General features: G+C 44.8%; 1 protein-coding gene across 4 annotated transcripts in view; it reads left to right on the top strand.

The window, feature by feature from the left end:
• Positions 1 to 23,088, top strand: part of RABGAP1 (RAB GTPase activating protein 1) — a 281,195-nt gene that overhangs the window by 195,327 nt on the left and 62,780 nt on the right. For all 4 annotated transcript variants that reach the window (XM_068248160.1, XM_068248159.1, XM_068248157.1 and 1 more), the window contains 2 exons: positions 1,402 to 1,476; positions 1,754 to 1,879. In XM_068248160.1, coding sequence (XP_068104261.1) covers positions 1,402 to 1,476; positions 1,754 to 1,879 — 201 coding nt within the window. The remainder of the gene's footprint in view (positions 1 to 1,401; positions 1,477 to 1,753; positions 1,880 to 23,088) is intronic.

The raw sequence follows: 23,088 nt of genomic DNA, 5'->3' as shown, positions 1-23,088 counted from the left end.
TGATTAGTCACATATGAGGTGGAATTACATACATGCATTTCTCTCTGTTTTTCTTCTGTCCCGTGCCAGAGTTCAGGTCTACTTTAACCTCCTTGCCGGTTATCCCTAGCTCAGCTCGGGGTAACCTGCGCAGGAGGATTTCTCAGGCCCCGCTGGGCCGATTTGCATAATTTTTTTTATTGCACGCAGCTAGCACTTTGCTAGCTGCGTGCATATTCCGAACACCGCTACCCGCCGCGCCGCCCCCCCCCCCCCCTCCAGACCCCTTGCGCAGCCTGGCCAATCAGTGCCAGGCAGCGCTGAGGGGTGGATCGGGATTCCCTCTGACGTCCCGACGGCCATGACGTCGGTGACGTCATCCCGCCCCGTCGCCATGGCGACCGGGGAAGCCCAGCGGGAAATCCCGTTCTGAACAGGATTTCCTGCTTACTCTGATCGCTGGAGGCGATCGGAGTGGGTGGGGGGATGCCGCTGCTCAGCGGCTATCATGTAGCGAGCCCTGGGCTCGCTACATGATTTAAAAAAAAAAAAGTGCTGTGCTGCCCCCTTGATGCGGGAATTGGACCGGGAAGGGGGTTAAAGTCCTGAGTGTTTTCAAAAAGTTACACAATCTCTGGCATTTTTTCTTCCTACTCCATGGCCCAGTTATAAATTGGTAAGCGTATTTGTATGCATGTGAATCCTGTTAGTCTTTAAAGTGTACCTGAGATGAGTAGAAAAAAAAAATCATACATACCTGGGCTTCCTCTGATCCCTCCCTCGGCGCCATCCTCCTCCTCCTGGATTTCCCGTAAGGGGGCCTGGTACCTTCGGCCAGTCGGCACATGCGCAGTGCAGCTGTGCTCGCTCCAGTGCCTAGTAGTAGTACTGCGCAGAAAGCTTGCGGGCTTGCGTGCCTGGGCTGCGCATGCACGGTAAGCCCCGACTGGCCAAGATACCGGGACCCCTTACGGAAAATCCAGGAAGTGGAGGGCGGTGCCGAGAGAGGGATCAGGCCGGAGGAGGCTGGAGGAAACCCCAGGTATGTATGACATTTTTTGGGGTATTTATCTCAGATTCCCTTAATGTGAAATACATTTTTTTTCTAAAAGATGAAAGCAGGCGTTGAACAGGTGTTTTAACTACACATTTTTTTTACAAATCACAAATGTAGTTCTCACGTGGAAGTTCCTTCATGAGTATACTTTATAAACTGTGTTTAGTCTCCAAATTGTTTACATGTACAGTTCAATTTAAAGTTAAAACACAATATCTTACACTAATGGACAGTTTGTCACTTGGCTTCTGTTACTTGCCAAGTGTTAAGAGTGGAATGTTATTGAAGAAAATTTCATTGTATTTGAAGTTTAAAGCATTTTTCTAACAGGTCTTGACCATCTGCCTTCTGTCTCCTTGTCCCAGGCGTACTCTGTGTATGATGAGGAGATTGGGTATTGCCAAGGACAGTCCTTCCTCGCTGCTGTTCTCCTGTTACATGTAAGTTTCGTTCCCATCGCCATAGATCTCTTCAGTACATTTTGCTCTTGCCCTGCATCTAGTGGGGCTAAATCAATAGAGAGCTGTGTGAAAATGTAGATGTGTAACTACTGTAGCTCATACTGATAGACCTGACCTGACCTGGCATGACCTGCTGGGTCTTATTCGTCTGGGATGTTTTGTAAAAAACGTGCGCCTGGGGAATAACAGCAATGTTTATATAGACAAGATCCGGCAAGTTTTACTGAGGAAGCTTGTCTCTTGTCTGCTCCCACAGATGCCTGAAGAACAAGCTTTCAGCGTTCTGGTCAAAATCATGTTCGATTATGGACTGAGGGAACTTTTCAAACAGAACTTTGAAGATCTACACTGCAAGTTTTACCAGCTGGAGCGTCTAATGCAGGTTAGGAAAACAATCCTTCATTAAAAAAAAATAAAGGTCAACACTGACCAACTTAAAGCGGACCCAAACCAAAAATATCTAGTTGCACCACTCTGACACATACAAAGATAAATAAACACTCCTTCAAACCTATGAGCATTTCAGTGCATGCTTTTCGCCCTTCTCTTTTCATAACTAGGGTTATACTGGGGGCAGCCATTAGCAATTCCTCCATTGCCAGACACCACTTACTCCACCAGTTTGCCGGATTTTGTCCCGGCAATTTGAAAGGAAGGGAGGGGTTTCTCCCATAAATTTAAAATATTTTATATTTGTCCTCATGCAGCTGAAAAAAAGCCGCTATTTATTATTATAATTTAGAAAATTGATTTTTTTTTCTTAAATCTTGTATTTTTAATTTGGGTCCACTTTAATATGTGTGTCTCTCTCTCCGTTCTACCAATAAACTCAATATGCTTCTATGGTATGTGCAAAAAATAAACAAAATTCAAGGGGTGGAAAGTGGTCATATGGTTTCACATCAACTTTTCCTGTGTGTGTATTCATTATACTATAGGAATATTTAAAAAAAAAAATGGACAGGTGAGACAGCTGACCATGAGAGGGATATGGAAACTGCCATATTTTTTTCTTTTTAAACAATACCAGTTCCCTGGCATCCTGCTGAACTTTCATGTATCAATGGTATCTGAATCACACACCTGAAACAGGCATATGGCGAAATGCAGTTAAAGTAAATGTGAAGCAAAAATAAACTTATGAGATAATGAACTGCATGTGTAGTTGTCAGGGTCATCTGGCGGGGCTTACCACTTGCTGTGGGTCCAAGGGATCCGATCGGCGGACAGAGTGGCTGGTGGACAGACGGCCGGGCTTCCGTGACCCATGACGGGTCCGTGCTAGCCTTCTGTGGGTCGTGTACGCGTGTGCGCGTCACTGGAGGTGGATTGACGTCTGCCGCTAGGGGCGTGTGCAGAAGTAGTGGCGGCGCGAGGGACTGTGTGCGCGCGTGCGCAGAAGACTGTGTGCGCGTGCACGGTTTCTTGCGGGTGCGCTTTCGCGGCGCACAATTCAAACGAAGGGCCGGCCCAGCTTCAGTATTTGAGGCGCCTGCTCACAGCACTCTGTGCTGATTGTCTTGTGTGTGTGCTAGCCTCTTGTAGCTAAGCTATCTTCATTGCCCTGATTCTGGTTCTGACTCAGCTTGCTTCTGACCTCCCTTGATCTGCTCTCCACGTTCTGACCTCAGCTTGTTTCTGTACCTCCCTGCTCGCTGCCTGCCCTGACCTCGGATTGTCTACCGTGCTGAACCCTGCTGCCTGCCCTGACCTCTGATTGTCTACCATGCTGAACCCTGCTGCCTGCCCTGACCTCGGATTGTCTACCGTGCTGAACCCTGCGGTCTGCCCTGACCTCGGATTGTCTACCGTGCTTAACCCTGCTGTCTGCCTGACCTTGACCTGTACACAGATCTGAGTCACTACAATTACGCTACTGCAGCTTGTTACCAAGGCAACCTTATTCCTCAAGTATTACGGAATCCTACAACAGTACCAGCCTCCACATTGAGGTTTCACCTGGTCTCCTAACCACTGTTGGAGTCCTTCCTGTGTGCCACCTGGTGGGCACTAGGCAGCTAAAGTAGTCTGTAGCCCACTAGGGGTTGCGGCCCATCACCCCCTCCAGGGGTGCTCTGGTGAAGACCCGTGGTCACTTAGACTCTGCACTCAGGAGACTTTCACTGCAGTGGAACGGTCAACAGTACACTAGCTTAACAGTAGTACAGCTAAGAAATAGAACATTTGTAGCAAAGAAGAGAGTCTCATTTTGTTTTCCAGTACAGGAAGAGTTAAAGGACAACTGTAGTGAGAAGAATAGGGAGGCTGCCATATTTATTTCCTTTTAGGCAATACCAGTTGCCTGGCAGCCTTGCTGATCTATTTGGCTACTGTGTTGTCTGAATCACATTAGAAACAAGCATGCAGCTAATCTTATCAGAAACACCGGATCTGCTGCATGTTTGTTCAGAGTCTATGGCTGAAAGTATTAGAGAGGCAGAAGATCAGCAGGACTGCCAGGCAACTAGTATTGCTTGTAAGGAATAAAATATGTCAGCCTCCATATCCCTCTCGTTACAGTTGTCCAGTTTAAAAAAAAAAAAAATTATACTTACCTGGGGATTCCTTCAGCCCTATGAGCACTGCTGCTTCCCTACCTTCCTCCCGAGTGCCTCCTATCTCCTGGTACCAGTCCCGATAATCTGGCTCAGACGCACTAGTTGGCCGTGCATGCGCAAAAGAGCTGACTGGTGCGACTGAGCCAGATCACCGGGACCAATACCAGGAGATAGGAGGCACGCGAGGGGCTCATCGGTGCTCATGGGGCTGGAGGAAGCCCCGGGGAAATGTAAAATCTTTTTATTTTGCCATCTCAGGCACACTGCCCTTGTGAGACCATAGTCTGCTCCCAAGAGGGAGCTCTAGAGGTCTTAATGAATAACTACTGACAGGGTGCATGTATAATTATACATTTATCACGTAGTGTTTTCCTGAATGCTACGGCCTCTCAACCCATTTACAGGTATGTTACATCCGGGAAAAAAAGGGCACTGCAGCCCAGTGTCATACAGTGGAAGGAAGCCTGTCACAACAAACAGTGATGTCACTTCCTGTCTAAACAAGTAGTGAAGGTTCAAGTTCTGTTCTGTTGCTACAGCTTGCTACTGTGTTGCTCATTTTAATAGCAGAAGACCCACCCCCAGTCTCTTAAAAATCCCCCAACGTCTGTAGGCAGACAGTGAAGTTATTGACTGTTGTGAAAGGCCAACTGCTTGTGTGAAGCAGGGGACTTTTCACGTGTCTCTTCCCTGGTAGGTTTAGGGTTGGAGATACTGGGTCAGTAGTGCCAAAAATAAACATGTTTCTGCCTTCCTCCCCCATTGTTTTGCGCTGCTATACTGCCCACACTGGACTTTGCACCCCCCATTTGCTAACCCTAACTTTAGCTAGGTCTAAAGGGAACCTGAAGTGAGAGGCGACCATATTTATTTCCTTTTGAACAATACCATTTTTCTGGCAGTCCTGCTGATCCTCTGCCTCTATTACTTTTAGCCGTAGACTCTGAACAAGCATGCAGATCAGGTGTTGCTGACAAAAATCTTGACAATATTAGCCACATGTTTGATTCAGACACTACTGCTGCCAAAGAGAACAGCAGGATAGCCAGGCAACTGTCATTGTTTAAAAGAAAATAAATGTGGCAGCCTCTATATACCTCTCACTTCAAGTTACCTCTAAATGTGACAGTTTATTGACAAGGGAAGGAACTATAGAAACTGTTTGTTCAGGTTAGAGACCATCCTGCTTATAAACAAGTGTTGAATAAATTGGTGATTGCTCAAGCATTGCATATACAGCAGCATGCACAGGTATTTTCTCCAAACAGCTGCATGTTTCTAAAAATAAAGGCAGAATTATTGCTTTTTTGAAATTTGCCTGCACATCACAAATCTTTAGCTACTAAAATCTACAAGTCTCTATACCTAGACTTGTCCCATAAAAGTTCTTGTTTTGTTTACGTACACATAGATAGTTAATTCATACTGACAAACCACTTATTACTCCATGAATTAATCTGTAAAACTATCAGATATTCCCATTGGACCAGTTGGAGAATCTGTAATCTAATGTCATTGAGTGCTTTAATCAAAGTTGCTGCATTGTTGATTTTCTGCCAGTGCCAAAGATTTGAGTAAGCAATTCCTGTTGGGTCTTTCTGCCAACACCGTTCAATATGTATCACTTGGTATCTTAACCCTTTCTGGACCAGCACCTTCTGCCCCCTTAAGGACCAGAGGGTGCTGGTCCAGCAAACCGCCGCTTCCCGACGAATCGCCGCAAGTTACCGTCGCTCCCGCCGTACACGCCGCTCTGTCCCCGCCGCAGGCTGCTCTCTCTGCCGTCGCTATGACGGCAGAGCGCTGTGCGCCGGTCAGGAGCCGCTTTCATTGGCTCCTGACCCTGTCATTCCATGTAAGCCAATGGGAACGGCTTACAGGAATGACAGGACCAGGAGCCAATGAAAACGGCTCCTGCCCGGCTCACAGTGCTCTGCCGTCATAGAGGCGGCAGGGCAACACATTGCGGCGGGGGCAGAGCGGACCGAGCGACGCGGACGGGCTGGGGCGCACGGTCAATGGGACGTAGAGCTTACGTCCGGTCAGAACCGCAGCGCCCCCTGCCCGACGTAGATTCGTACTCGCTCGGTCCGCAGTTAGTTAAACGGGTCAATAAATCCAGGTACCAGGTCTGCTTGTGCCAGCACTGGAATTTTATTTTTATCTAGGATCCTACCTGCTAAGACCTAGTTCAGTGATCTGCAAACTTGACTCCCCAGCTGTTATGGAACTGCAAGCCCCACAATGTATTTTCCTTTATGAATCATGACTGTGGCTCTCAGACTCCCACAATGCATTGTGGGACTTGTAGTTCCTTAACAGCTGGAGAGCCAAGTTTACAGATCAATGACCTAGTTATAAGACATAGGATGGTGTCTTATTGTCTCATTTATAATTATGGGAGTATATTCTTAGTTCATCATGGATATCACATCTCATCATGGGAAGGCAAACTTTTTAGGTAACAGACCTAAAAGATTTATATTGCGCTTTTCACCTGGCAGACTCAAAGCGCTTCCGAGTTGCAGCCACTTTATCTTATTTACCACCTTGCACCACAAAAAAAATTGACCAAACTTCAGCAGCATGCTTTTAAAATATCAGTTGAGATGTCGCCATTGCTAGACTTTGTGCTGGTCAGTTGGCTGCAAAGCTATATGGCCATTGATTACATCCCTGATCTAACCTACTTTGCATACTTTTCGTACTGACTGGTGTGGGTTACAGTAGGAAGCAGTTTGAAATAGAGAACAAGGTGATGATGAATTGACTTAATACAAAAACTCTGCAGTTTTTTGGAGACGAATACCAGTCATCAAATTCTGTCAGTGTTGGTTTCAATATGACTAGGCTAAAATTGAACAGGCTATCATTATTAGTAATAACTGTTTTCATTAGATTCATTAATATTCATATTCAGTCCTGTATTGTCTGATCCTGACTACTGTATTGATATTTCTAATCTCTTGTATTAACATATTTGAATAGGAAGTCAGGGGACTGACCTGTGGCTTTACCTCTGCATTTTCTTATTTCCTGCAAGGGTCTGTACCACCCTGAGTTTGATTGCACAGTTACCTTCAAAATAAAGAGACTCTGAAGTCTTTTTTTTTTCCTTATTAGCCCGTTAAGAGTTAATGCCTAAGTGAAATTGGCGCATCCCCGCGGCAGATGAGTTATTACCCAGAGTTCTACGACTTTGCAGGTCGCAGATCTTGCTGCCCTGGAGAGGCTGAGCTTTGAGCTGTAGCTGTGCCTCTCCACAATCAATCTCCGCCTCTCTCAGTGAAAGAAGACTTAGTGGGGCGGGGAGAGGCGGCGATCCGCAGATTGACTGCAGAGGAAGCAGAGCTACAGCCTAAAGCTCTGCCTCTTTGAGGAAGTAAAGCCCTGCGAGCCTGGGAGCTTTGCAGGGCTCATCCTCAGTAATAAATCTGTCATCTGCCGTGGGGATGTGGCGATTTCACTTAGGCATTTACTCTTAACAGGCTGACATGAGAAAATCAGGGGAAAAAAAGAGACTTCTCTCCTTTTTTTGGAGGTATGTTCAAAAAGTATCAATTTTGATGCAAAACAAAAGAATGGTTGATCTTTTTTTTTTTTTATAAATTCTTAAATGTGCTCTGCTCTCCTTCTGTGTAGTGGAAAGCAGAGTCAAAACTTAGGGAAATTGTGCAAACACATGATGATGTGTGTAGTATATGGGGTTCTAATACTTACAGGTCTCCCTGTTGGATTCCCCTCAATTGCCCTCCATTTGTGCTTTCCACTGGAGCCTGTTGAGCTGAAGCCAAAGGTGTGGTGCATGCTCTGTCCACTCTGCACTCCCTTTATGTCTATGCTCACACCTGGGGGCAGAATGGTGCAATGCAGGGCCACCCTTCCAAATGGGGGATCTAGAAGTATTAGGACCCCATGCTACAAACATTATCATGTGTTGTTTAATGATTATGGGATTAGTTCAGGTGTTCTGTAATAAATGTGTTCTATTGCTGTCAGTGTCCCACATGTGTAGGTTCTTTTACTTCCGAAAATACTGTATAAAGGGATGGACATCTCCCTAGCACAGTTGAGCTACCAATCCATTATTCACTGATCAAAAACTGATTGAAGAGTAATTCATGTTTTACATTATACAGTCAGATTTCAGTACAAACGTGTTCGGAAATTGATTGAACCGTTGTACTCCTACATCTAGCGATTTATGGGCAGATTCGACGAAGAGACAAATCTCTCTCTAATCGAATTTGTGATGAGAGAGATCTGTCAGCTGCCCATACACCACAGGCCGATTCCCGATCAATCTCAACAGGAAATTGATCCAGGATTGGCCTTGTGCAGCGCATCCGCCACCCTGACGCTGTCCTCTAATGAAAAATGTCCCTAATGTAAAATATACATTACCTGTCCGCGACCTCCACCTGTCCCCCACTGGCTTCCGGTATTCCTCCTCTGCATACACGAGCGCCCCACATGTAAAACCACGTGGCGCACGTGTATGGACAGAGGAGTGCGCCCGGTGCAGTGGAGGGACAAACGGAGGCCATGGAGATGTATACTTGTCAAGTTGCCTGAAGAATGCCCACCTCAACCTTGTACCACTTGTATAGTACACAGCTATATGATTATCAATCCTCTACTTCCCTTCTAAACCACTTGCCAAAAGTTTAACTTGCCAACAGACCACTGGCCAAATAGACCAAAGGAGATTCTTCAAAAACAGTGAACCCATAAATGGACCCCCTTATTAGAACATAATAGAATCAGAACGGATGTTCAGACTTCTGTGTTCTTTCTGGAATTGTAGAAAAATGTATTGGCTGGAGTTCAGCTTTCATTATGTTCTCTTATGTTATATGGTGGTTAAAAGGTTAAAACTATTCGGTAATCTAACAGACTTGGTTTCCCCAAATATGCCATCAGCACTTGTAATCTTTGTAAAACAAATGTTAATGGAAGCAAAAGCCTCTGAACTAATTATATATCATTTGTCGTATTTGGCTTCCAATGCTATGTCCATTTTAGACGCAGCTGGTGCTTTGCAGACCTGCTTGTTTCCGTGTCTGCTTATCAGCGTGTGCATTCACCCGCAGAGGTTCCTGTTTGCTGGCCTATTTCTAGAGTCAACAAAGAAACAATGTCTGAATTTCCTAATAAATGATGAAATTGTTACTTTACGTTCGCTTATGTAGCATGTGGATATGGAGAATATTCACCTTAAATGAGTATATCATCAACTGAATGCCATGCTCTGATTGCAGTGTCAGCTCCAAATGGTGCCAGTGAAGCATTAGGGACTTTTTCCACAAGGATATTGCATTTCGCATGCCGTTTTCTGTATTATCATTGACTTATAAAGCGCCAACATATTCTGTGTCGCTGTACAAATTTTACGTTATTTCATGATCATTTTTTTGTGAATGTTCACAGGGCTGTGGAGTCGGAGTCGTGGAGTCGGGCAATTTTGGGTGCCTGGAGTCGGAGTCGGGAAAAAATGCACCGACTCCGACTCCTAATGAATTTGTAACTGTAATTAAAATAGAAAATATGATAAAATGTTCTATTTCTCAGATAATAGTCATTAAAAATAATGTATATATACAGTATATATACAGTAATAGCTGTGCTTAGTCCACAAAAATGAAATAAACCAATCAAAATTAGTTACTTGTGCTGCTTCAATAAAGCAGTCCCCGTATTTTTAAGGTCAGATATACATATCTGATTGTGACTGTATATATGATGTGTACACAGGAATCTCTTATATATACTAAATAGCATCTATGCTGTAAGAATAAAGCCTGATGTGTAGCTGTGTCACTAATAGAGATGGTCAACGAGATGGAAATAATTCTGCATTGATGCTGATTTATGCAAATGTATGCACTCCCTTTGCTGATAAAATCAAATTATTTGATATGTTGTTAAAATTTGGTTTGGTGACTACAAATTAAAGGGTAACTGAGACGGATGAAAAGTAAAGTTTTATACATACCTGGGGCTTATTCCAGCCCCCTTCAGGCTAATCAGTCCCTCGCTGTCCTCCACCACCCGGATCTTCTGCTATGAGTCCTGGTAATTCAGCCAGTCAGCGCTGTCCGGCCGCATGCCGCTCCCACAGCCAGGAACATTTTGCACCTGCGCAATAGTGCTGCACAGGTGTAGTATGCTCCTGGCAGCGGAGTGTGTGCATGCGCACTACGCCCGACTGGCTCAAGTACCCGGACTCATAGCAGAAGATCCAGGTGGTGGAGGAGGACAACGAGGGACTGATTATCCTGAAGGCGGCTGGAGAAAGCCCCAAGTATGTATAAAACTTTAATTTCATCTGTCTCAGGTTTACTTTGTTACACAGTAGTACTATACTCTACATATGCACTCCCCACAGAGCTGCAGGGAATCCACTGAGAATGCTGTGCACATTCAATACAGAGGTGTTGTCTGTTTACAATCTCCTCATTCCCCTGCAGAGTACCTGCACATCATTCTTACATGTACCCACACTTACATTGCCTAGGGCCTGATAGATGTTCTTTGTTCCGGTTTGTACCTTTTACAAGTACTCTTACCAAGGACTAGTTTTAGTCTAAAGGGAATAAATATAGTAATCTACATAATCCTTTTCACTTCAGTTGTCTTGTAAAATTCCTAAGCGTTGGCAGTTAAGAGACGAATTTCATGTTACATACTTTTAACCACTTTACCCCCGCGCGTAGGTATTTCTCCGCCCCTTTTTCCATCCTTTAACAACCAGGGACGGAGAAACACGTACTTTCCGCGTTCCCGACGCTGCCCGCGCTCCCGCTCGTAAACACGCCGCCGCCCGCTCGCCCAGAGATCAATGAACGGGAAAATCCATTCCCGTTCGTTGATCTAAGCCCCGCAATGATCAGCTGCTCTCCTATGGGCAGCGCGATCATTGTGAGAAAAAACTCACGTGTCCAGCCTCCTTATACTTCCTCCAAGCTTCCGGAAGGAAGCTTGGAGGTCGCATTAAAACAAAAAGTTACTGTGGCCATCTTGTGGCCAAATAGTAAACTACACCCTACACATTTTTCACATACAAATAAATGACTTTTACACATAAAATTAACTCATTACCTCCCACACTCCCCATTTTTTTTTTTTTTTTTTTTTTTTTTGTAATTAAGAAAAAATTAAAAAATTTACAATTAAAAAAAATACATAAATAGTTACCTTAGGGACTGAACTTTTTAAATATTTATGTCAAGAGGGTATAACACTGTTACTTTATAAACTATGGGCTTGTAATTAGGGATGGACGCAAAAATGAAAAAAATGCACCTTTATTTCCAAATAAAATATTGGCGCCAAACATTGTGATAGGGACATAATTTAAATGGTTTTATAACCGGGACAAAAGGGCAAATACGTTTCATGGGTTTTAATTACAGTAGCATGCATTATTTAAAAACTATAATGGCCGAAAACTGAAAAATAATTATTTTTTTCCCCACATTTTTCCTATTTTCCCATTAAAACACATTTAGAAAAAAATAATTCTTGGCATAATGTCCCACCTAAAGAAAGCCTAATTGGTGGCGGAAAAAACAAGATATAGTTCATTTCATTGCGATAAGTAATGATAAAGTTATAGACGAATGAATGGAAGGAGCGCTGAAAGGTGAAAATTGCTCTGGTGCTCAGGGGGTAAAACCCCTCAGTGGTGAAGTGGTTAATCAACAAAATTGTAATATGCAAATTAGAGGAGTCGGAGTCGAGGAGTCGGAGTCGGTGGAATCCTAAACTGAGGAGTCGGAGTCGGTGGATTTTTGGACCGACTCCACAGCCCTGAATGTTCACATGTCTACTGTAATTGACAATCATTACATGGGAAACAGATGCGTGGTGCGGAAATAGCAAGCTGTCTAATTTTTTCCCGAATTGGAATGGACTACAAAACACGCATTTAATTAAAACTGCTTTGAAATTGCATTGCTTTCAATACTAATGCGAACTTTCGTAATGCGCAATCACTGGACTACTGGTATGCACCCTCTTTTTTTGTTCCTTGCACCTTAAAGGAATCATCAAGCAAATCTTGTCCCCCCAACCCCCCCCCCCTCCACCCCCCAATGATATACTTACCCGGGGCTTCCTCCAGCACCTTGCAGCTGACAGCACCTCTTGCAGCCACCAGCCCGGGGTCCCTGCCAGTGCAGAGGCCAACCTCGAGGTCGTCCTTACTGCGCCTGCGTAAAACGCGCTGTCAATCAAGTCCACGTTGTCCACGGCATACTGCGCAGGCACAGTAAGCCCCTGTTGTCCACGGCATACTGCGCAGGCACAGTAGTTCTGCGCCTGCGCAGTACACCGTGGACAATGTGGACTTGATTGACAGCGGCTCTTGCGCAGGCGCACTAGAGTAGGTCAGCCTCTGCACTGGCGGGGACCCCGGGCTAGCGGCTGCGAGCGGAGCTGTCAGAGTGGAACATGTCAGCTGTAAGGGGCTGGAGTAAACCCCTGGTAAGTATATCATGGGGAGGCACGATTTGCTTGATGTTTCCTTTAACGTGTACCTAGAGAGAAAAAAGTAGTAACAGTAAGGTCACTCTTCAGGGCAGTGACACGAAGATCATTCATGCCGTGTGTACGAAAGCGTGTAGCAACTGGGAGATTTGGTATTGTGCCTGTGTACATTCGTACGTTTGCACAGTTTGTCCAGTTTCTCCCACGTACATAACATTGGGGCATTTAGCACACATGACCAGATATACCAGATTGGTGGATTCACAGGAAAATGTACCTTGTACTCTGTACTCCTGTTGTGAGCCTGGTATAGTTAGCCTGTCAGTGGAGTAAATGTGTCTGCAGGTCCCACACCTTTTTTGTCAGCAGAGTAATGTTCCGTTTTGTTGTGGTCTGTTCAAAGAATTCCTGACAATCATCTGTTTTAGAGTGGGTGGTTGCCGATATGACAGGGAAAGGGGAGGTTTAGGGAATATCTTTCTCAGTCTGTGATCCTTGTGTAAAATGGGATAAAGTTCCTTAGCAATCCTCCTTAAGATTTCCAGCCATGGGGTTGTAGGTGACAACCATAGGGACACGGTCTTCTTTCTGATTTAGCTTATATTTCAGGAGTTCAGTCCTGGAGATGATGTTGGCTTTCCTGATTTGGGCCTCAGTCATGGGAGGACTGTAACCATGTTTAATGAAATCGTTCTTAAAGGAGTCATCAGGGCAAATCTATTAAAATGAGTGGTACTTACCGGGGGCTTCCTCCAGCCCCAAGCTCCCAGGACCTCCCTCACCGCAGCCGTTCGCCGGAGCTCCGACCCGGTCCCCCGGCGATGACGTCAGATCGACCTGGAAGTCGCTCTGCACTGCGCCTTCGCGATCGCCGCTGTCAATCACTGCCATGTGGGCCGGAGCGGACTGCGCAGTCCGCTTTGGCCCACGTGGAGGTGATAGACAGCGTCAATCGCGCAGGCGCAGTACAGAGCGACCTCCAGGTCGCTCTGACGTCATCACCGGGGACCGGGTCGGAGCTCCGGCGAATGGCTGCGTGCAGAACTGCGGCGAGGGAGGTCCTGGGAGCTTGGGGCTGGAGGAAGCCCCCGGTAAGTACCACTCATTTTAATAGATTTGCCCTGATGACTCCTTTAAGGTGATCAGGTGCTTGTTTCTGTCTCTGTCCATCCTGTCAGAACAAATCATCCTGATTCAAAATTTCTTACTTTTAAAGGAAAGAAAATAGTGCCACTAGGGGGTACTTACCTTGGGAGGGGGAAGCCTCTGAATCCTTAAGAGGATTACACCCTCCTCTTCACCAGAGGGGATCTAGCGCTGGCTCCCCGAAAATTCCCTTGTCTGAGGCCTGGAAGAGGCTGGAGGACGCCCCAAGTATGTACATTTTATATACAAGTTCCCATCTCAGGAACACTTTAAGTATAGGGCTCCATTTAAAGCGGACCTGAACTCAGAACTTCTCTGCTCTAAATGATACGCAACAGCATAATTACCTTTAAAGAAAAAGATTTCTTTGTTACAGCTGATACAAATCCTCCAATAAATCTGCAGTGTTTACTTCTTGCTTTCATGTAAGCGGACATATTGTTAACATCCTGTGCTTTTAAATGAGCTTAGCAGTCAGCTGACACGGGAGAGATCAAATTACAACTTGTGTTTAGACACAGTAGAGGGGGGATTAGACTGGCTAAACTCTCTAAATACATACAGGGTGCATTTCTCTCCGTTTTCCTTCTGTCCTGTGCGTGTTTTCCTTTTGTCCTGAGTTCAGGTCGACTTTAAGCCCCGATAAGTCATGAGAGCTTTCCTGCAACCATTTCCACTGATGTACATGAATGGACCAATAGGAATTCTTGGTAGAAAATTCTAGTAATGAATTTCTGGCCAGCAATTCACCTAGGTGCATGTAAATGGACATATATGAAACCCAATAGAAATGCAGACATATTGCTGATGCTTAGTAGAATCGAAGAAAAAACGGGGGACCACTTCTCTAAAATTCCTTTATTCTGGTGAGGGAAATAGCAGGTGGGGGTAAAAAGAGCCTGACAGCTGTTTCGCTGGTTTAAACCAGCTTCTTCAGAGGCAGAGTGTACATGCGCTCCTTGTTCCGGTGTGTCTGCCCTGCTGCATTTGGTGCCAGGTACTGTCCTTTTTCTCTTCAAGTCTACATATTGCTGATGCTTAGTGGCTGGATAATGTACTGGTTAAAAAAAGACTATGAAGTGAGTTAAAATGCTTGCTTTTACCTTTTATTTATGTTAAGCACTATGGCTAGTGCTAAAACGCCGCATCCTTGCGGCAAAACAAGGGGTTTATACCCCCTAATCACCGGGCAAAATCCACGACTTTCTTAGTCGTGGATTTTGCTGCCCGGGGAAGCAAAGCTTTGAGCTGCAGCTCTGCCTCCATTCGCGTCAATCGACAGCGGATCTCCGCCTCTCCCCCGCCCCTCTCAGTGAAGGAAGATTGAGAGGGGCACGTAGAGGCGGGGATTGACGCGCTATGAGCTCTGAAGCGAGAATTATTCTCGCTTCAGTGTCTCTTTAACCACCTTGCCGGTTAACCCGATTTGCATAAATTTTTTTTATTTGCGTGCATATTCCGATCGCCGCCAATTCGCCGCTACCCGCCGTGCTGCCCCCCCCCCCCCCCTCCAGACCCCTTGCGCAGCTTGGCCAATCAGTGCCAGGCAGCGCTGAGGGGTGGATCGGGATTCCCTCTGACGTCCATGACGTCGGTGACGTCATCCCGCCTTGTCGCCATGGCGACCGGGGAAGCCCAGCAGGAAATCCAGTTCTGAACGGGACTTGCTACATGATTAAAAAAAAAAAAAAAGTGCTCTGCTGCCCCCTTGCCGCAGGAATTGTACCGGCAAGGGGGTTAAAGGGACTCCGAGCAGTGCAGAAACTATTGAGAGACGCATACCATTTTGAAGCTCTCTTTCTCCTCTTTCCAACGACACATGAACCGCCACCCTACGCCTTTTAGTTTTCAATATTTTCGCGATCGAAATCACGGCGAAAATGGCGAAAACTAAAAGGCGTAGGGCGGCGATTTATATATCGTTGGAAAGAGGAGAAAGAGAGCTTCAAAATGGTATGCATCTTTCCATAGTTTCTGCACTGCTCGGAGTCCCTTTAAAGTGAACATAAAGCCAAATTAAAAAAATGAGATTAACTCACCTGGGGCTTCCCTCAGCCCCCCGCAGACGATCGGTGCCCTCGCGGCCTCGCTCCGATGGTCCAGGACCCGCCGGTGAACACTTCCGGTTTGGTCGTCACCGCCCGACCCTCATGGGAACGCGAGTGATTCTTCGCGTACCCAGCCTGTATATCGCCCCCTATGCTGCTATTGCGGCCTCCTTGACCATCGGAGCGGAGCTGGGAGGGCACCGATCAGCTGCGGGGGGCTGAGGGAAGCCCCAGGTGAGTTAATCTCATTTTTTTAACTTGGCTTTAGGTTCACTTTAAGGGCTCTGCCCCTGACACAAGAACTCTGAGTTTGAATCTTGCCTCTTGCTGCTCGGTAAGCCAGCACTTATTCAGTAGGAGACTTTGGGCAAGACGCCCTAACACTGCTATGCCTATAGAGCACTCCCTGGCGGCTGCAGCTCTGGCGCTTTGAGTCTTCCAGGAGCAATATAAATGTTCTGTGTCTTACTCAAGGCCACACATCTCCTGGCAAAGCTTAAGAGGAGAAGAATTATTACTGAAGAATTACGGAGACACAGAAGGTTTAAAGATGCATGCAAATTACAGACGAACCCTTACAGAAGAATAGAAGGAGAAAGTACTATACAGAGGTGGAAGAAAAAAAAATACAGAGGTGTAAAGAAAGAGGATACAGATGTAATGAAATACGGATACAGTTGAGAAGGGGGGATACAGAAAAGTACACACTTTTTTTGGGGGGGGGGGGGTTTCCACCAACTTTTTACTTAACATGTTATTGTAAGTAGGTAGGTAGTCTCTAGAATATGACCCTTTCATCCTATTTACCGGACAGGGACAAATATCTGAAGGTGTCTTTATTATATGCAGTCTCCAGATTCTGCCACAAGTTAACCCCACCTTTTCCTGCCTCACGTATACCGTGCGGGGGAATAATAATAATTTGGACCCCACTTTAGAGCATTTTATCCACACTAGAGGTGGACTTATACACTCAGAAATTACACTTTACCTGTACCAGTGGGGGCACTAGTCATTGAAATCAAATCACAATACATTTGCAAGCAAAATTATGTTCTTCGTTGCTCTTATATTTCTTCTCTTTGGATCTTAAGCCAGGTTAGATGGTGGGAGTGGAACAGAACTTCAGGAATTACAGTGAGACTATACTCAGCTGAATTGTCCACATGGACATCCACGAGTGCCAGACTGTAGGTCAGCAGTTTCCAAGAAACTAACCGCACCTACAAATTTATGTAAGCCCAGCAGCTCTGTTATCTAATATCACAGTGTACATATTACACATGAAAACCATGTGCTTACTTGTAGGGTCCTGTGACTAAGCATGTGGTTTTTGTGTAAAATGTGTAGTGTTTCACTGCCATTGATGTAATGATTTGATAAAGGTGCATGAAATACTTGGAAATTGTTGATGTACTGATGTACAGCTTCAGTAATTTGTTGTTATTAGACACACAGAGTGTACTGTCTACACCAGCCTTTCTCAACCTTTCTACCCTGGAGGAACACTGCAAATAGCTTTTGGATCTCAAGGAACCCCTGCAAACTATTTTTTGATCTCGAGGAACCCCCGCATATATTTTGCAGGAGGCATGGTCTTTAAAAGTATGTGTGGCTGTTTATTTCACTACCCCTATTACACTGCCACTCATTATACTGCCTCCTAAGCCCCTAATTTAGTGTTTCTTGTTACAGTACCACCTATTATATTGAGCTCCATTAAACATCGCAACGATGGGGGAAAATGCCAAGGAACCCCTGCAGAGTACTCAAGGAACCCTGGTTGAGAAAGCCTGGTCCACACATTAGGGACACATCCAAGATCACCAAATCTATATATATAAAATCGTGTGTGTGTGTGTGTGTGTGTGTGTGTGTGTGTGTGTGTGTGTGTGTGTGTGTGTGTGTATATGTGCCGCGATCACTCAAACGGCTTGACCGAAACTTGGTATACAGATCCCCTATTATCTGGGATGATATGTTCTGGGGGTCTCGTGGCCCCCCTGCACACCTGGGCGGAGCTACAAACAGCTAATCAGATTTCACCCAGTCCTGTCAATGGAAAAAATGGAAAAGGCTGCCATTCTCACAGTAATCAAGCCAGAGTCCCCACACTTGGCACAGTTGGTCACTTGGTGACCGAGGTAACAAATCCAGGAAAAGTGGGTAGAGCATAAAACAGACAATCAAATTTCAGCCATTCATTTTAAATGGGAAAATGTAACCTGCAGCCATTCTTACACTGTTAATCGCAGGGTTTTCACACTTGCCACACTTAGTCACCTGGGTGAAGGAGATTAAGATTCAGAAAAGTGGGTGGAGCCTACAACAGCCAATCAAAATTCACCTATTGATTTTTAAGGGGAATATTTAAACTGCTGCCATTCTTACACTGTTAATGGCAGAGGCTTCAAACTTGCTACAGTCGGTCTTTGGATGACTGGAGTCAAAATGTACTAAAGGGGTGGGGCCACATACAGCCAATCAGATTTTCTTGGTGTATAAACTGCTTCCATTCACACATTTTTGATGCCAGGAACCTGAAAGCTCACAAACGTGGTCATTGAGTGACTGTGTGTCAAGGTTACAAAAAGTGGGCAGAGCCAAAAACATATTTTACTGGGAAAATATAAACTGTAGCCATTCTTACACCGTTAATGGCAAGGTTCTCAAACTTTGCACAGTTGGTCACTGGGTAAATGAGATTAAGATTTTGGAAGGTAGGTGGAGCCTACAACAGCCAATAAAAATTCATTCGATTTTCAAAGGGAATATTTAAGCTGCTACCATTCATAAACTGTTAATAGCAGATGCCTCAAACCTGGTACAGTTGGTCACTGGGTGATTAGGGTTCAGATTCAGAAAGGGGGCGGAGCCACAAACAGCCAATCAAATTTGTTTATTTTTCAATGGGAATATACAAAGTATTGATACCAAGGACCCCAAAGCTGATAAACTTGATAATTGAGTGACTAAATGTCAAGGTTAGAAAAAGTGTGCGGCGCCAACAACTTAATTTTTTTTACATGGCAGGGTTCCCAAACTTGACACAATTGGCCACTGGGTGACTGGGATTAATATTCAGAAATGTGGGTGGAGTCTAAAACAGCCAATCAAAATTCACCTATTGATTTTCAAGGCGAATATTTACATTGCTTCCTTTCATACACTCTTAATGGCAGAGACCTCAAAATGGTACAGTCAGTCACTGGGAGACTGGGGTTTAAATTCTGAAAAGGGAGCCAACCAAAAACAGCCAATCAGATTTGTTTAATTTCAATGGTAAAATGCAACTTATTGATGCCAAAGACCCCACAGCTCATAAACGTGGTCATTGAGTGACTGTATGTCAAGGTTAGAAATAGTGGGCAGAGCCAAAAACAACTAACTTTTTACAAGGTAAAATATAAATTGCAGCTATTCTTACACTGTTAATGGCAGGGTTCTCAAACTTGACACAGTTGGTCACCGGGTGACTAGGATTAATATTCGGAAAAGTAGGTGGAGCCTACAAGAGCCAATCAAAATTCTCCTATTGATTTTCAAGGGGAATATTGAAACTGCTGTCATTCTTACACTTTTGATGGCAGAGGCCTCAAACCTACTACAGTCGGTCATCCAGTGACTGGGGTTCAAATTCACTAAAGGGGCAGAGCCACAAACAGCCAATCAGATTTTGCTTTTCTGGATAAACTGCTTCCATTTACAAAATGTTGATGCCAGGGACCCAAAAGCTCACAAACTTGGTCATTGAGTGACTATGTGTCAAGGTTATGAAAAGTGGGTGGAGTCAAAAACAGATTTTTCTAGGAAATTGTAAACTGCAGTACTTCTTCACTGTTAATGGCAGGGTTCTCAAACTTTGCACAGCTGGTTACTGGGTGAATGAGATTAATATTCAGAAAAGTGGGTGGAACCTAAAAAAGCCAATCAAAATCACCTGTTGATTTTCAAGGGGAATATTAAAATTGCTGCCATTCTTGCACTGTTAATGGCACAAGCCTCAAACCTGGTACAGTTAGTCATTGGGGTTCAAATTCAGAAAAGGGGACTGAGCCACAAACAGTTTCATTTTTAGGGAAAATACAAATTATTGATGCCAAGGACCCCAAAACTCACAAACTTGCTCATTGAGTGACTGTGTGTCCAGGTTACAAAACGTGGGCGGAGCCCAAAACAAATTTCACTGGGAAAATGTAGACTGCAGTCCTTCTTACACTGTTTATGGCAGGGTTTCCAAACTTTGCCCAGATGGTCACTGGGTGACTGAGATTAATATTCAGGGAAGTGGGTGGAGCCTATAAAAGCCAATCAAAATTCACCTTTTGATTTTCAAGGGAAATATTTAAATTGCTGCCATTGTTATACTGGTAATAGCAGATGCCTCAAACCTGCTACAGTTGGTCATTGAGTGACTGGGGTTCAAATGCTGGAGAGGGGCGCAGCCACAAACAGCCTATCTGATTTGATTAATTTCCATGGGAATATACAAATTATTGATGCTAAAGACCCCAAAGCTCACAAACTTGGTCACTGAGTGTTTGTGCGTTAGGGTTAGAAAAAGTGGGCAGAACCAACACCAGTCAAATACATACCCGGGCAACGCCGGGTCATCAGTGGGTGGAGACAAATACAAATTTCACTGGGAAAATGTAGCCATTCTTACACTGTTAATGGTAGGGTTCTTAAACTTTATGCAGTTGGTCACTCAGTGAATGGGATTAATTGGTCATTGAGTAATTGTGTGTTAAGGTTAGGAAAAGTGGGTGGAGCCGACACCAGCCAAATACATACCCGGGCAACGCCGGGCGATCAGCTAGTGATTAATAAAAAGTACCTTCTTCTCTTCCGCCTGTTCCACTGACTCAAGCCACATTCAATTTGTTTTTTTTCTTACTCCATCTTTTCAGGAGTAAATTGATCCATTACTGGCCCATGACCCCGGATGTAGTTCTGTGCAGAAAGTTCCTGTAAAACTTCCTGTTTTGCGGCTCGCAGTCGCAGTTCCTATCTGTCTTTTGGGCAGAGCATGCACATTGTCACTAGCCGCGGACATGTACATGTCATGTCCGCCCTCTGTTATAGTCACTTCCTTTACTCTATTATCCCTGCCTCTAGCCTCCTCCCCACAGCGTGTGCATGCTCTGCCCACTCTCCGCCACACTACGTTCCACAGAGGCTAGAAAGATTTACTGTGCTTGCATAAGGTCACACTCTTACGGGTTCAGGGGACCCAACCTCCAAGGTCGGGTCCAGAAATGGAGCCTAACACAGCCGTTCAGGGACAAACTAATCACACTGCTTAAAAGTGCGATTAATGAAATATTGAATAAGGTAATGTATACTGTATAGGCACTGTCCCGTCCATGTGCCACCTAAGTCACGCACATGTCACTGGGAGCATTCTGCACTTGCATGTTTTTCAAACATCACAAGTGCAGAACACTCCTAGTGACGGGAGCATAATCGAGGAGGCTATCCACCTCACCTTTCAAAGCGGAGCGACGACCGCGGAGCATGTGGGCGATGTCCTGAGGGGATATTTCCGTCTTTCCAAGCCAGTCTGAGCCTGCCTCTCTTTTTATAACCGGCTAAGTATATCCTCATCTTATTCACTTCCTTGCAGACCCTATAGGCTGCTTCCACTTGGTTATTAGTGACTTTGACCGTATTTAAATTGCATTTTCAGTTTGATAGGTTGCACAGTTCAGGTTTATTGCATATGATGAATGGTTGTTTGTTTGTCTAAATATAGCACTATATGCACTTTCATGGTCCCAAGCAGGGCTGATATGCACTGTCATATACACAGGTTTTTGCAATTAATTATTCTTACTGAACCCGGGTTGATCCACGAGGGGGCTCATTCTCTGAGCCCCCAGTGGTTACAGGTTGTACATCCACTGAGGTTAAACATAATAGATTATTATATCTAGCAGGCCAATTATGTTGAATATGGCTGAAAATACAATATTATGCTGTTTTTAGATGTTTTTAAAAATGTTGTGTATCATTGATATGTGTTTGCAAAGATTGTAATAAAGATTGTAATAAAGACATTTTTTGATTGATACATATAGTCTGCAGTGGTGCTGTTTATAGGGGTATCTTTTCTTTTATAGTATTATGCATATATGTTCTACCCCAGCACACGCAGTCAATATTACTTGGGGTGCTGACAAACTCTTTTATGATCGAGGAGGCGCGCAGACCGAACCACGCATGCGCAGTAGTTACGCCTAGGGCTCCCGACGCAGATCTTTCTGAGGGGGGCATCAGCACATAGGGGACCCCGAAGACACAGAGGGACCTGACAAACTATGGGGGGGTTGGAAGGAGCCTCAGGCAACTCGAAATCTACTGGATTTGGATGGTTACTTTTTACAAAAAAAATTTGGAGGGGAAACAGAGTTGCAGCAAAAAAGTAATGGCAGTCGCATGACTATTCTTCTCCTTCATATTCTGAGGCTTAAGAATCCTGCAAGATCCAGGGTAAAAGCATGTTGTCCCTTGGAGAGAAATTAGACTTCTGCTAAAAAATTGCTATAAACAACCCCTGTAATCTGTCATGAATATGGTTGCCAGCGCTCATCATCAGCTGCTTCACTCTGCAAGTTCTTTCATTTGCTTTCTGTTCTCCTTATAATTCGTCGTTTATGGTGGGTAAAAAAAAAAACAATGTTGTACAGCAGTACACATGCTAGATTTTCAACCAAGAGGGCACTCAGAGATTGCTTTACGAAGGATCATCGAACGTGTGCATGAGGCTTAAAGCTGAACTGTTGGCATTGCTTATTTCTCAAAAAGTGGGAGATTTCACCTTAAAGTGTACCTGTGATAAAAGATAAAAATATATACAGTACATAGCTGGGACTTCCTTTAGCCCCCATCAGACTCATCGATCCCTCACCATCCTCCCAGGCCACCTAGATCCTCCGCTAGGCACCCGGTAAGTCAGTCGGTGGAGGCGCAAGCTGGGCACGTGCTTCTGCCGACGGGAGTACGATAGGGGGCAATGCACAGTTACCCCCTACTGGCTGAATTACCTAGCGGGGGATCCAGGCGGCCTGGTAAGAGGGCGGGAGACCGATGGGCCTGAAGGGGAATGGAGGAAGCCCCAGTTATGTATTTTATATTTTTTTTTTTTTTTTTTTGCTGTTGGGTTTTTTTTTGTTTTTGTTTTTTGTAGATCTCGTGTTTCCTTAAAAGGGAACCTAAAGTGAGGGGGATATGGAAGCTAGTTTATTTATTTATTTAATTATGAACCATGCCAGTTGCTCGGCAGTCCTGCTGATCCTCTGCCTCAAATTCTTTTAGCCTAATGCTAGGTACACACCATACAATTTTCT

Source organism: Hyperolius riggenbachi, chromosome 8, assembly GCF_040937935.1.
Source record: "Hyperolius riggenbachi isolate aHypRig1 chromosome 8, aHypRig1.pri, whole genome shotgun sequence".
NCBI classification, from domain to species: Eukaryota; Metazoa; Chordata; class Amphibia; order Anura; family Hyperoliidae; genus Hyperolius; species Hyperolius riggenbachi.
This window is presented reverse-complemented; position numbering and strand designations above follow the sequence as displayed.